General features: G+C 42.9%; 1 protein-coding gene across 6 annotated transcripts in view; it reads right to left on the reverse strand.

Annotated features, from left to right (window-relative positions):
• LOC140425027 (thiamine pyrophosphokinase 1-like) overlaps window positions 1-14,760 on the reverse strand; it is a 555,937-nt gene that overhangs the window by 169,906 nt on the left and 371,271 nt on the right. For 5 of the 6 annotated variants that reach the window (XM_072508810.1, XM_072508813.1, XM_072508814.1 and 2 more), the window contains one exon: window positions 6,971-7,104. The exons of the other annotated variant lie outside the window; for it this stretch is intronic. In XM_072508810.1, the coding sequence (XP_072364911.1) occupies window positions 6,971-7,104 (134 nt within the window). The remainder of the gene's footprint in view (window positions 1-6,970; window positions 7,105-14,760) is intronic. 6 annotated transcript variants of the gene reach the window in all.

Raw genomic sequence — 14,760 nt, forward strand, 5'->3', positions numbered from 1 at the left:
CCCAAAAGAGCGCGAAGCCCTTTTCAGTATAAAAGATATCCCCCAAGGGAGAATCTTCCTCCTTTGGCTTTGGCTCTCACCGAAGAGAGAGACCAGCCTAGCAGCTGCACCAGACCAAGTAAGTCCCAAGCCAACACACGCTTCGAGATAGATGCTCCTAGTTGCTACCGTGTAAACAGCTCAACCCAGCAGCCTCAGAACCGAGCAACGGCCATTGTTCCTCTGACTGAGTGGGCACCCGAAGCTAAGTATAGGCTTTAGTAATAGTGGTAGTTTAGTTTGTAGAGTTTATGCATGAGTAGATTTGACTGTGTGTAAATAAATGAGCATTGCTTTTGAACTTACGAACTGGTGTATCGAGTCATTGATCAGTATTTGGTTCTGAACCTTGTGGCGGTGTCGAAAGATACCTGGCGACTCTTGAGCAAACGTGATTAAACAGAGCCAAATTAAGAGCCAACCAAAAGTTTGCAACAGTAACTACAGCTCAGAAACTTCCTACGAAAGGAGAGAAGGACGTGCCCACAACCGCCACGACAGGCTTTGACTTTGTCTATGTATGTGTTTCCTGAGCCCACCTCTTTGTTTGCCTGAGGAGGGAGCGGTGTTCTGGGGGCTGGTGGTTCGAGGCAAACCTGTTGGACTTTAACATGGTGTTGTAAGGCCTCTTACTGGAATATTTTTAAGAAGGGGGGTTTAGGGTGAAGGAGAAAAATCAAAAGTTGCTGAACTCGCTTCACAAGTGTCAGGCAATGACCATCCCCAAGTAGAGAAAATCTGAGCATCTACTCTTGATATTCAAGGACATAACATCGCTTAATCTCCTACTATCAATGTCCTGGGGGTTCTATTGACCAGAAACTGTACTGAACCAGCCATATAAATACTGTGGCTACAAGAGCAGGTCAGAGGCTAGGAATTCTGCAAAGATTAAATCACTAACCAACTTCCTCAAACCCATTCACCAGCTACAAGGCACAAGTCAGAAATGTGATGGAATATTCTCCACTTGCTTGGATGAATGCAGCTCCAACAATGCTCAGGAAGCTTGACACCATCCAGGATAAAAGAACTGGGGCAGCACGGTAGCATAGTGATTAGCACAGTTGCTTCACAGCTCCAGGGTTCCAGGTTCGATTCCCGGCTGGGTCACTGTCTGTGCGGAGTCTGCACGTTCTCCTCGTGTCTGCGTGGGTTTCCTCCGGGTGCTCCGGTTTCCTCCCACGGTCCAAAGATGTCCGGGTTAGGTGGATTGGCCATGCTAAATTACCCATAGTGTCCAAAAAGTGTAAGTGGGGGTTACTGGGTTACGAGGATAGGGTAGATACGTGGGCTTGAGTAGGGTGCTCTTTGTAAGGGCCGGTGCAGACTCGATGGGCCGAATGGCCTCCTTCTGCACTGTAAATTCTATGATTCTATGATACTACTGGAAGAACTACTGGACGCAAGCATACTAGATAAAGGAAACTGTAGTTTACATGTATAATACATGTATGACCGACTGATAGAAAGGGCCGACACCGTACTGGACGCAACAAGAAAGAAATGGGAGGAGGACCTGGGGATTGTGATAGGGTGGGGACTCTGGAGGGAAGCACTGCATAGGGTCAACTCCACCTCCACGTGTGCAAGGCTCAGCCTGATGCATACATAGAGCCCACTTAACAAGAACCCGTATGAATAGGTTCTTCCTGGAGGTGGAGGATAGACGCCAACCACGCCCACATGTTCTGGTCTTGCCCCAGACTTGCAGGCTACTGGACAGCCTTCTTCGAGGCAATGTCCAAAGTGGTGGGGATGAGGGTGGAGCCATGCCCGAAAGTGGCTGGTCCGAAACTTTGGGGTTTCGAACCAGCCAGATCTACTCCTGGGGAGGAGGGTGGACGCCCTTGCCTTTGCCTCACTGACTGCCCGCCGTAGAATCCTGTTCGGCTGACGGTCAGCAGCACCACCCAAAGCTGCAGACTGGCTGTCCGACCTCTCGGAATCTCTCCAAATGGAGAAAATCAAATTCACCATCCAAGGGACAGACAACGGCTTCCACAGAACGTGGGAGCCATTCACACAATTGTTCCGGGACCTGTTTGTGGCCAACGAACAAGCAGAAGAATAGCCAGGTAGCCAATTATCAGGGGAAAGTCACCAAAGCATGAGAGGGAGTGATAGACCGGGAGGGGGACGACGACATCTAAACCCAAGAGGAAAGAGAGGCGAATCACAGGAGGGGGGGGGGGGGGGGGGGGGGAGAGGGAAGAGACAGGGAACAAGAGAGGAGAACCAGGGAGGTGGGGCGGGGGGAGGTAGGGAAATGAGAGCCGGAAGGAAGGCACAGGATACAATAACGAACATGGCATCTCCAGGAGCAGGGAACGAGGAGAATAAAGACGAAAGATGAGAGGAACGGCAGAAGCGGAACCCATTCGAGTATTGCCCACTGTAATTGTTTCTCCGGCACCCATATGTATATTTACCTCCCCAGTCTCCAACCCCCCCTCCCTCTCCCTCTCCCCCCCTCCCTCCCTCCCCTTCCCTCCCTCCCCCCCCCACCAACAATCGGCCACTTATGTGTTGTAAATAATTTTGCCACGTGTACAGCGTTGCTGCTGTTGAGCTGGTGCACAATACCCTATCAGTTATTCTATTCTATTTTTTATTGTATTTTTAAAAAAATTATTTACTATTTTATTTTCTTTGTTATGTTTGGGTGTGCCTTTCTCTTCTATATATGTGTATATATGTATATGTCTCTTATCCTGTGTACATAACGGTAAATATACTTTGTTCACAAAATCAATAAAAACATTCATTAAAAAAAATATGAGTACCTCTGCTAGACCCCGTTTGACAGTCTATTTCAAATTCCATACATATTTTAGCCACCCACTGCATATTGCGACACAATGAATTCAGATCTTAACATCCCATTGATGTCCTCACAACTTCTCTCAGAAGAATCTTTAAACTTGAAACAAAGTTAGCAGGAAGCAAACTCTGGGATTGATCAAAATCTGAGGAATAGAAGCTTCTCCATGCGAAACACAATCTTACATATAAATATATTTATTCAATAAGTACCTCAATCTGCACACCTGACTAATTCTTTGTAATATTTCAATATCAAGTGCTCGAGGTGACATTAGACTTCAGATACATGGGGTAGAAATTGATATGCACTGTTTTGATTTGTATGTGCAAGCTATTGGCAATCAGTTTTGTACTCGGGATTGTTCTCACCCAACCGGCACAAGCAATGGTTCCACAGCTAAAGTATTGGGGTCCATCTTTTAGGCAACTTGGGTGGACACCAACAAACAGACAATTAAGCCTCTTAAATATGTAAATTGGGGCATAACACTTGTTGAAGGGCCACTTTTTGAAATGAGTTATCAATGGCAGACTCGAGCACCAACAAAAGTTGTGAATACCTGCATATTTTAAAAAAAGATCCTGCCAGGAAGCCTTTTCCTCAGGTGTCGCAATCACCCCCACCGCACTCCTGTAGTCTGCTTTCACCACCCACCCAGGAGTTACCCGAGAGTCCCTACCAACATTCCAGATATTGTCTGCCTTTCCTGGCAAGCTGCCTGGTGTTATGCAGCAGGCATTCACAGCTATGCAATTTCAACCTCACTGAATTCTTGCTTTATTATTCTAAACACAGATTCTACAAACAGATCAATGGCTTAAAACAGATTTTTTTGAATTGAGCAACTTGTTAAATCAGTCTTTTTTGTTTTTCAGAAAATGATTTCTGTACAGGACAAAATTGTAAGGCACCAATTGGGGCAGAAGGGAGGTAGCTGGATGCAGAATTTCACACCATTGGCCAGCATGTTGTTTCAGTCGCTCTATCCAGCACCCAGGCCCGTTTCCTGCAGGTGAGATTGGATGGGATGATGGGGTGGTGTGGCATAGATACCCGCCTGCAAGCAGCATGTAGCCAATTAAATTAAACTAATATTCCAGTCAACCTGCAGGTCCCCAGAAGTGGCAAGGAACAGCCTATCTACGTGGAGGCGGGTATGATTAGAGGTGCATCAGCTGCAGACTGCCCTGTGGAGAGGCTCCCCCATGGAAAAACAACCCAAAATCCCTCATCAGTGGAGGGCTTTTCAATTTAAAAATGTTGGTGAGGAGGTGCCTCCATCCTGTAAAGGTATCCTTCTGCTACTTCCAAGCTAGAGGAATTTTGGTCCTCCGGCATTGAGAGCTCATTCAATGTCCTTAATTGGCCAATTTTGGGGAAATCACAGCCGGGTAACTATTCCCCACTGTGGTGAACGTATTGCTACTGCAATTCACCACTGTATTGTACTGTATTATGTTGATGCCCCTGTGGCTCCGCCCCCTCGGGGGTGGTATATAAACCTGCAGCCTGTAGGCGGCACTCAGTACAGAGCAGTCGCAGGCAGGCACAGATCTAGCTTATTAAAACCACTGTTCACTTCTACTAATCGTCTTGCGTGAATTGATGGTCGCATTACCCACACAGTGCGGGCTTCCTGTCCCCATTTAAACCTGACAGCAGGGTTCTGCAGCTCACAAATCCTGCTTACGGTATCGGCCAAAATGATAAATGTCCCCTGTTGCCCCTGCTATTGGTGACTGAAAATATTTACAGTAATATTGAATTATTACTATTGCAACTAAAAACTGAGCCCAGCCAGTTGACATGATTTTGAAAAGATTTCTGACTTTTTGATTTACGTTGTCCAGTATGTGTGGCTGTGAGCTGAGAGGATTTGTTGTACTCTATTTCAGTTTACTTTCTGCTGTTGTAACCTAGCAAGCCCTAGATTTAGGTCCGATTAAAATTGGGTATTTTAAATTAAAGAATTCGCCGATTAAATTGGATATCCTAAATTAAAGAATTGGACATTTTAAAATCATACTGCAGTCAAACCTCAGGCAGGCTGTTGGAATTCAGACTACACCAAAGTCAAAGACACAATCAACAGACAAGATGCCAGAACATGTCTGGGCCTGTCCCATCAATCACCCATCAAAGATCATCGCACTCAACTGAGACCCAGCAGAAGATCATCGTACGCCATTGAAATGCACCGGCCTATAGTCCGTAGCCCAGATCGAGCCAGACTTTCCATCACCCAGAGCTTCTACTGTTACCTTATATGGGAACAGGTTATATGTAGCCCACACCACCAGAGATGGGACACCTGGGGCGGGCTCAGATGGCCTGTCAAATGGTCATCAACCGGACCATTGGCTGTGAGAACCACCTTAATGAAGAAGAGCCAGAGGAATTCAGATCCACAGCCTACCAAGCCATCTTTGCGGGTAGTATACTTGAATCTGGGCTTTCCTCTTGTTTTATGTGGGTCATATAGGTGTTAATTGTGTTAATAAATATTGTTGAATTTTGAACTTGTGATTGTGGTTTGCTTCCTCGTAAATAAAGACACGCCAGGTAAAACTTTGAATAAGTAAACTGGTCGGAAGTACCTGAGGTTTTACAGATACAGCACTGCTTTGATATGATTGACACAAAAAATCGTTTAAACAACATTATGATAATTATCCCCAATGATATCCTACCTAAGTACATAACATAATACATTTAAAATGAGAAGTTATAGATAAACCAAAGGGAATGGTTTTCAATAAGGTGAGAAGTGTCATCATGAAAGAAATGAGATGATCTCAGTGACACAGAAAATAACAAGCGATAAATTCAGCATTCGCAGCACAGTGCTTCCAGAGACAGGAGCTGAGGTCAATGCACCTAATTTACGGCCTGCTTGATCTCCATTCATAATAGATGCACCAACTCTGTACTGGGTATGCCAAGATATAAAATTTACCCCATAATATTTTTATTATGATGACTCCATTCAGTTTACTAGCCTTTATTACAACAAAGAATATAAAGTAGAAAAACCATTCGTATGGCGGTTCCAAATGGCAACAATATGCTTTCAGCTTTCACTTTTAAAAGAAACCAATGTCAGACATGAGATTTAGTCTGGCTGTTATCCAGTTAAAACCATTTTTAAAAACAAAGTACAGCAGATTCTTAACAGCAACAAATTTCATGTACATAAATAGAGCTACTTTGTAATATTTTACTTTTGGGAGGGAAAAGATGCAGTAGAGACAAGGTATGGGGGAGAATGAAGAGGTTATGAAGGCAAATCACCCAGTTGGAGGCGAAGATTTTGTAGATGCTATTGAAAGGATGAGAGAGATAAGAAAACAAAGAAGCTGTTCAGAGAATAACTTATATATTTGCTTGATCAATGTGGAATTGCACAACTTTCAGGTGGATAGTAGTTAGCCATTGCCTGTGGGAGAATAACCGTTTTTGCTTTTCCGCACAGAAAGATCCGATATTTCCACTTCACTGAATTTAGGATTTGCCAGGATGTGGTCAAGTGTTGCCAAATTGAGACAATCCCTTAAGTCAGCACACAGCATAGAACAAAGTTGGTGATAATTTTGCTGTGTCCATTTCCACCTCACGACGCCCTATGCTGCTCTTGCTCATGTATTTTCTTTGTTTGGCCCCTTGTTCCGCATTGTAACCAATCACTGTTTTGTCATTGCCCCATTTGTCAATGTTCTCTGTTGATTATGCTTGTGTCTACTATGTACGTACTCTGTACGTCCCTCGGCCGCAGAAAAATATTTTTCACTGTACTTCGGTACATGCGACAATAAATCAAATTAATCAATCAATTAACCTTCAAGACCTTCCTTTGTTTCTTTACTGCCCCATTATGATTTCCTTTTGCCTTGCACCATCATCCCTTTAATCATTTAATGTTTCATGCCTACCACTCTATCACAAACCTATTCCCTTTTGCCCTTTACCACCCCGCCCATCAAACCCCTGATTTTCCCGCCTCTGGACTTGTTTAAAGCCTGTTACATCTCCAACTTCTTTCAGTTCTCATGAAAGGTTATTGATCTGAAACATGCAGCCAAAATTTAACAAGCACATCTTACTCACAGCAAGGAGGAGGTGGGTTAAGAATCTGACTCTGAATGAAGCGGGCTTTGACGTGGCTCTGCAAGTGAGTGACAGCATTAGCACGCGGCTTCCACATTTCCCAATCAGAGCGTGGGCATGGTGATGACTCACACCTGTCAATGGAAAGATTTCTATTTAAAGAGACCCCACTAGAGATCAGAATGCGGCATTTGAAATTAAGACCCAAAGTTTCAGCAACCGCTAAAACAGGAACACAATCTGAAAAGACTTCACTCTCTTCCACATCACAATTCCCTGACCCTCCTCTGGAGACCATGCTGTGGTTTATGAGGTTCACTAAGAAGAATAGCTGTCCATGCAGATGGAAGGAAGAGGTCATCCTCTCAGACCCAACAAGCGGCTGTCACAGTGAGCAGCATGGTAGCACAAGTGGCTAGCACTGTGGCTTTACAGCGCCAGGGTCCCAGGTTCGATTCCCTGCTGGGTCACTGTCTGTGCGGAGTCTGCATGTTCTCCCCGTGTCTGCGTGGGTTTCCGCCGGGTGGTTCAGTTTCCTCCCACAGTCCAAAGATTTGCAGGTTAGGTGGATTGGCCGTGATAAATTGCGCTTAGTCTCCAAAAAGGTTAGGAGGGATTATTCGGTTACGGGGATAAGGTGGAAGTGAGGGCTGAAGTGTGTTGGTGCAGACTCGATGGGCCGAATGGCCTCCTTCTGTGCTGTATGTTCTATGTTCTATTGTCCCTTGCAACTGGATTCAGTGATGTCAAGAGGGCAGGAAAGGTGAATGACATCTCACTGTCAGTCACCAACCCTTAAACTCTCACTTGCCCAGAGGATCACACCGTGCAGCTCCACTCATTCCTCCCTCTCAAAGCACCTCCCCTGATATCCTATCTAAACAGCCACCGTTAATACTCACCCCCATCTTATTGCCATCTCATTCATCCCCCAGAGTCACTAACCACAAATGCTGTTATTTCGCTCTCTTAGTGCATTCCATTTTTCACACTCATAACTCTCTTCCCTGTGGGAGTGAGCGTGGACACGTAGAAAACGTAGAAAAACGAGGGGATCTCTGTACTACAAACTATCCCGACCATCTGACTGTGCAGGGAGTTTCTTAAAAAATAAATTAGGAGAGCGAAGAAGGGGCATGGAAAAACACTGGTGGGAAAATAAAGTAAAATTCAAAGGTGCAAGATGATAACCAGGAAAGAGTAGGACCCATTAGGGACCAACGTGGCAATGTGTGCATGGGGCTGGAAGACATAGGTGAGGTTTTAAATGAGTACTTTGTATCGGTGTTCTCTATGAAGGGTGATGTAGGTAGAGAAATCAGAGAGGGGACTGTGATGTATTTGAACAAATTACTTGAGGGAGGAGGTATTAATGGTTTTAGTGGGTTTTAAAGGGGATAAAGCCCCAGGCCCAGATGAAATATATCCAAGGTGTTGAGGGAGACAAGGGAGGAGATTGCAGAGACTCTGACAATTTTCAAATCTTCTCTGGCCACAGGGGTGTGCCAGAGGACAGCTAATGATGTACTATTTTTCAAGAATAAACCAGGAAATTACAGGCCAGTTGTGAGTGGTAGGGAAACTATTGGAAAAAATTCTGATGGACAGAATTAATTTCCACTTGGGGAGGCAAGGATTAATCAATGATGGTCAACATGGCTTTGTCAGGCAGCACGGTGGCGCAGTGGTAGCACTGCAGTCTCACGGCGCCGAGGTCCCAGGTTCGATCCCGGCTCTGGGTCATTGTCCGTGTGGAGTTTGTACATTCTCCCCGTGTTTGCGTGGGTTTTGCCCCACAACCCAAAGATGTGCAAGGTAGGTGGATTGAACACGTTAAATTGCCCCTTAATTGGAAAAATGAATTGGGTACTCTAAATTTTAAAGAAAACCCCCCCCCCCAAAAAAAAAACATGGCTTTGTCAAAAGGAGATTATGTCGAAAAAATTTGATTGTATTTTTCAAGGAAGTGGCTAGGTGTGTAGGTGAGCGTAGTGCAGTTGATGTAGTTTATTTAGACTTCAGAAAAGGAGATTATGTCGAAAAAATTTGATTGTATTTTTCAAGGAAGTGGCTAGGTGTGTAGGTGAGCGTAGTGCAGTTGATGTAGTTTATATAGACTTCAGTAAGGCCTTTGACAAGGTCTCACATGGAAGACTGGTCAAGATGGCATGAGTCTGTGGGATCTGCGGCAATTTGGCAAATTGGATCCAAAATTAGACTAATGGCAGGAGGTAGAGGATGATGGTTGAAGGTTGTTTTTGTGACTGGAAGTCTGTGATCAGTGGTGAACGGCAGGGATAGGAGCTGATTCTTGCTATTTATAGTGCATATTAATGATCTGGACATGAATGTAGGATCAATAAGTTTGCAGATGACACAAAAATTGGTGGTGTGGTAAATAGTGAGGAGGAAAGCCTTAGATTACAGGATGATAGAGATGGGCTGGTCAGATGGGCAGAACAGTGGAAAATAGAATTTAATCCCAAAAAGTGTGAGGTAATGCATTTTGGGAGAACTAACAAGGCAAGGGAATATACAATGAATATTCAGACCGTAGGAAGTGGGGGATCAGAGTGACCTTGGTGTGCATATCCATAGCTCTCTGAAGACAGCAGGACAGGTAGATCAGTGGTTAAGAAGGAATGTGGGATACTTGCCTTTATTAGATGAGGCATAGAATAGAAGAGCAGGGAAGTTATGATGGAGCTGCACAAAACACTGGAGTACTGTGTGCAGTTCTGGTCACCACACTATAGGAAAGAAGTGATAGCACTGGAGAGACTGCAAAGGAGATTCACCATGATGTTGCCTGGGCTGGATCATTTCAGCTACCAATAGAGACTGGATAAACTGAGGTTGTTTTCCTTGGAACACGGAAGACTGAGGGGGCATGTGCTTATGGTGTATTAGATTATGAGGGACATGGATAGGGTGGATAGGAGGGACCTTTTCCATTCAGCTTGAGGAGTCAGGGGTATAGATATAAAGGGGCAGGAGGTTTAGAGGGCATATGAGGAAAAACCCTTGCACCCAAAGGGTGGTGAGAGTCTGAAACTCACTGCCTGAAAGGGTGGTAGAGGGGAGAACCCTCACAACAGTCAAGTAGTATTTAGATGAGCACTTGAAATGCCATAGGGTACAAGGCGAAGGGCCATGTGCTGCAAAATGGGATGAGAGTAGATAGGTGCTTGATGGCCGGCGCAGACATGATGGGGCTCTTTCTGTGCTGTAAAAATGTCCCAAGATTTGCTGGTCAATGTTTCAGCACTATTCAGTAGAGACGATGCTCAAATCCTCGTTTATTCATGGTGGCTTAAGAAGTTGGGGTGGGATCTTCTCATTAGTGGCGCAGCTGCTTTTGAGAGATTTCCCGCTCTGACGGTGCAACGGATGATGGCTGCTCGTGATGACGGTAATCTGTTTAAATGTCTCGGCTATGCGATGCAGGTCATCTAAGCCCCATTTTAAGAGTTGCGGGGTGTTTTTCTGTCGGCTATGGAGGCGCACAAGGAGGTTCTTGTAGCATAGAGAACACGTCTTTGTTGGATCGAGGGGCACATTTAATCTTGTCTCCGCGGCCTGGGGTTGGGTTGTTCTTCTGGCCCCTGGTCCTATATTTTCCTGTTCCTGTTATCGGTCGAGAGGGCTTGGGGATGGCTGAGCATGCTGAGCTATCCCCCCTATGCTGGAGCCTGGGTTGTTGGCCGCCTTTTTTCGGATGAGACAGCATGTTGGAAGCAAAAGGCTTCATGCTTTGATCATTGGAAGTCTTGGAAGTTTCTGAAGAGTCCTCATTGTCTTTGATCCTGCTTTATATTTGTTTTTTGTTTTCTTTGTGCGCCAATGGGGAGGTCTTTATCCTGATAACTGTTTTGCATCTCAGTTGTTATCCTGGACTTTGCTCCCTGATAATTATGTTGTTGTCTGTTGATGTTGTTAATTTGATTGCTTGCAGGGAAGTGATTAATTGGTGTTTGATGTCCTGCACCAATGTTTATCCTGATTTAATAAGTTTATATCATGTTAGCTGAATGTCGAATTCATGATATGTGCAGTGTCATTATCCTAATGTATCTGGATGGGGAAGACGAGCAGAACCAGAGTGGGAGTTAGGATGGAGGGTTTGTGCTGCTAGAATTAGTTCTGTCCTCGTTATGTTCAAGGAAGGTCCCCCCAGTGAAAGATAATATTTTTTTTCTTAGATCTTCTCTTTTGACTGTGTGCTCTGCTGTTGAGGACTGGGATTTCTTTGGCTAATTGATGCTTGGTGGTGCCAAGTCCTCTCCTTGTAATTCTGACCTGTTAAGGTCTGGAAAAAAGTTTACTTTGAGCGTTCGTCGATTTCCCCTTTAGTTCTGGTGTTCTCAGGAATTATTTTGTTTCCTTCTGTCGTTTTGTTTTGAAGCTAGGGTATGATGTAGGTCTGTGATGTTGCCTGTATCCTGCTTGGTGTAGACGGGTCCTATGTCTATGAAGAGAACATTTGGGGGATTTTGCCCCTGATTCATCCGGTCTTATTTGTTCCCATTTTTGCTCTGAATACTATTTTCCACTCTACCTGTTGTACATTGTACCTATGGCTTGCTTTCCTCCTCTTTTGCATGTTTTGAGACGATTTTTGTAAAAATTACAACAAAAGGACTTTTGAGAAACTTGATAACATTCTAAAATGCTGTCCAGAATAGGCAAGCTTAAGAATAGGGTCAGTCATGATCTTATTAAATGGCAAGTTAAAGAGGGTATGTAATATAGTCTTGCTTCTATTTCTTACATTGATGACTGAATTTACCACCCAATCCCAATTTTCTTTGATTTTCTGAGTGCCCGGAAATACATTGAACTCAGCCTTGAATACACTGGTTGACTGGCGTCCACTGCCCTTTGTGCTGGAGAATTCCAAAAGTTGACAACACTTTTAGTGAAGAAATTCCTACTTATCTCATTCCCAAATGGCTGACTTCTTACCCTGAGGCTATAACCCTTGGATCTAACCAGGGGAAACTGACTCTCAGCATCCACCATGTCAAGACTATAAGAATTTTATACGTTAAATGAGATTGCACCTCATTCTTAATTCCTGGGAATATATGCCCATTCCGCTAAATTTCTCCTCATAGGATAGTTCTATTTTCTCAGAAATCTATTGAGTGAACCCTGATTTCCTTCATGCTAAGTTAAGTATAGATAAGATCAAAATTATACATAGCACCTCATACTCAGGGTCTGGTCTCACCCAAGCCAAATATAATTGCAGCAAGACTTCTAACATATTATTTATCTTGCTTTCTGAGCTTTCTGTTCAAAATTCCCTCTGAACATCAACATTTACTAGATTTTCACCTTAAAAAATATACACAATGCAGATGCATGCCATTTAATTTGGATTTATCGATTTTGATATGTTTTGTTTAATATGGTAAGATTTTAAAATTTACGCTAATGTAGGGGGAAAGATGATTTTTTAAACTTAACTTACGGAATATTTTAAAAGTTTTAAATGGAACTGAAGGAATAAAATGTCTTTAAATGTGGCATATTCACAGTTTAATAATTTTACAAATTGCTGTGTCAAGATTGTTATATGAGCCAACTTGTCCTCTTCTGCTGGATTTACAGCTTTTGATGAAGATGACATACTGGCATCAACCTGCCTTTCATCATGCAATCATTGAATTTGTGTCCTTAGCGGTTATCCCTTTGTTATCCCTTTTTGCAAGGCTGGGGTGCTGAAGGTGACAAAATTCCTCACTCAAATGATAGGTTGAAAACCTTCCCTCAGGCAGGATTAGAATCAGCTGCCTTCAAAATCCACTTGACAACAACAACTTGCATTTACATCGCACCCTTAACTTGGTAAAATGATCCAATACATAGGTGGCAATGGTGGAGTTATTATACATCGGTGATGTGCAAGAAGCCAGAATTAGAGAAACACAGGGATTTGTAGGCTGGGGAAGGTTACAAAGAAAGGAAGGGGAAAGGTTGTGGAATGTTTTGAAAAGGTTAATATTTCAAGCTTGAGCATTGCCTAATTGGGAACCAACGTAGATCAATGGTGGATGAATGGGACATTGTGCAAGTTATGATAAGGGGACGAGTGTAGGATTAACTGAAGTCTATAGACCTGTTTCTTTGCTGTAACATGTAACATTCAGGAGACAAAAGGGAGAAAAATAAACATGGCCAAACAAATGGAGGACCAAACAGAAGTGAGTCAATTGTGGCATAAATTACCCATAAATACGAACACACAAAAACATAACTACTTGAGGGTTTAAATAGGTCAGCGTAAAGCTTTCAAGCTTGAAACAAATCAATCATTTACAGTCCCTGGCCAACAATTCACAGTCGTATTTTTGCATTTAAAAAAATCAATAATTTGAATAAAGCAACATAAATAACAAGGAATTTGTAGCTTATAAAAATTTGAATTAATTTGAATTAAGTGACTCCAAATTTATGGGAAAGGACATGAAATATCGCATTTTCCGCGCAGGATGAAATACTGAATTGTGTTGTGTAAGCAATAGCAACCATGGCATGCCAGTTCTCCACAATGCAATTCCCAAGTCAACGTAGCAAAAATGTTTGAATAAAACATGTTAAACTTCTTGATGATCATGAGCTAAATTAAAAAGGCAGAACATCAAGGCACTTGCAAAGAAACCAGTCGATTTTGTATTCAAATCCATTCTGTGTTATCTGTATTCACTCAACTAATTGTTGTAATTTATGACCAGAAATTATGGGCCCCATACTGCGGTGGTAATGACAGTGAAACTGTCAGCGTTTGTCATAATTACTTCACTGTAACAAACTACAACTTCTGGAGTCCACACCTAAAAGCATGAACACAAAAATCCCACAATTGCTGTCATTGGCTTTAAGCTCCTCCAACAGTGCCATTGACATCCTCTCAGCAATCACTGAGAAATCTTCCACTTTTATTTTATTAGTCTTGCTGTAAAAAACATTGAAAAAGTTAAACCTTGTTGACTGGTACAGGTCCAAACTGGAGTGTTGATATACAAGACCATTGAGGCCTCACCTATTTCCAATTTATATTAATGATTTGGATGAAGGGAGAGTGTATTACAGTCAAATTTGCTGACAATATAAAGGTAGATGGGAACCAAATTAGGTGGAGGACACAAAGAGTCTGCAAAAGAATATTGGCAGATTAAGTAAGAGGGGAAAATGAGAGGTTGTCTACTTTGGGGAAAGATTAGAAAAGTAGAATATTTAAATTGTGAGAGAATATAGCACACTTGTGGTACAGAATCACCTGGGTGTCCTTGTATTTGAATCACACAATATTAGCATGCAGGTGTAATGAAATAATGGTGAGAATATTTTTGATTAATCAAGTTTAAAATTAATTAATGTTTAACCTTTCAATTACTCTAACATTTTGCAATGGGAAAAAACGATAAATGTGTTTTACTTTTGCTGTGCATTCATAAAATCTTTTGTATGGTCCCTCAGAGTATAAAGGTTCATTTGTGTGGAAGCTGTGGCTCTAAAGGAGCTTACTACAGGTGATTAAAACTGCTTGTACCAGACGAACAGACAGAATGGAATGTAAAGAAGCTTCTTGTAGAGAGAAGACCATGAAGTCTTGAGTTAAGGCAGTTGCACAAGGATGATAATAAGAAGCATTATGTTATGGTGTGAGGCGCACATGGATTGTGCCTGGTTGGAAAATGAAAATATGTTTTGTGCATGTCTAGCCATAACACTGAATGTGTTTGTGCAGAGGAAGGAGATAAATGGATAAGAGTCAACCCCTC

This window comes from Scyliorhinus torazame, chromosome 6 (assembly GCF_047496885.1).
Source record: "Scyliorhinus torazame isolate Kashiwa2021f chromosome 6, sScyTor2.1, whole genome shotgun sequence".
Lineage (NCBI taxonomy): Eukaryota > Metazoa > Chordata > Chondrichthyes > Carcharhiniformes > Scyliorhinidae > Scyliorhinus > Scyliorhinus torazame.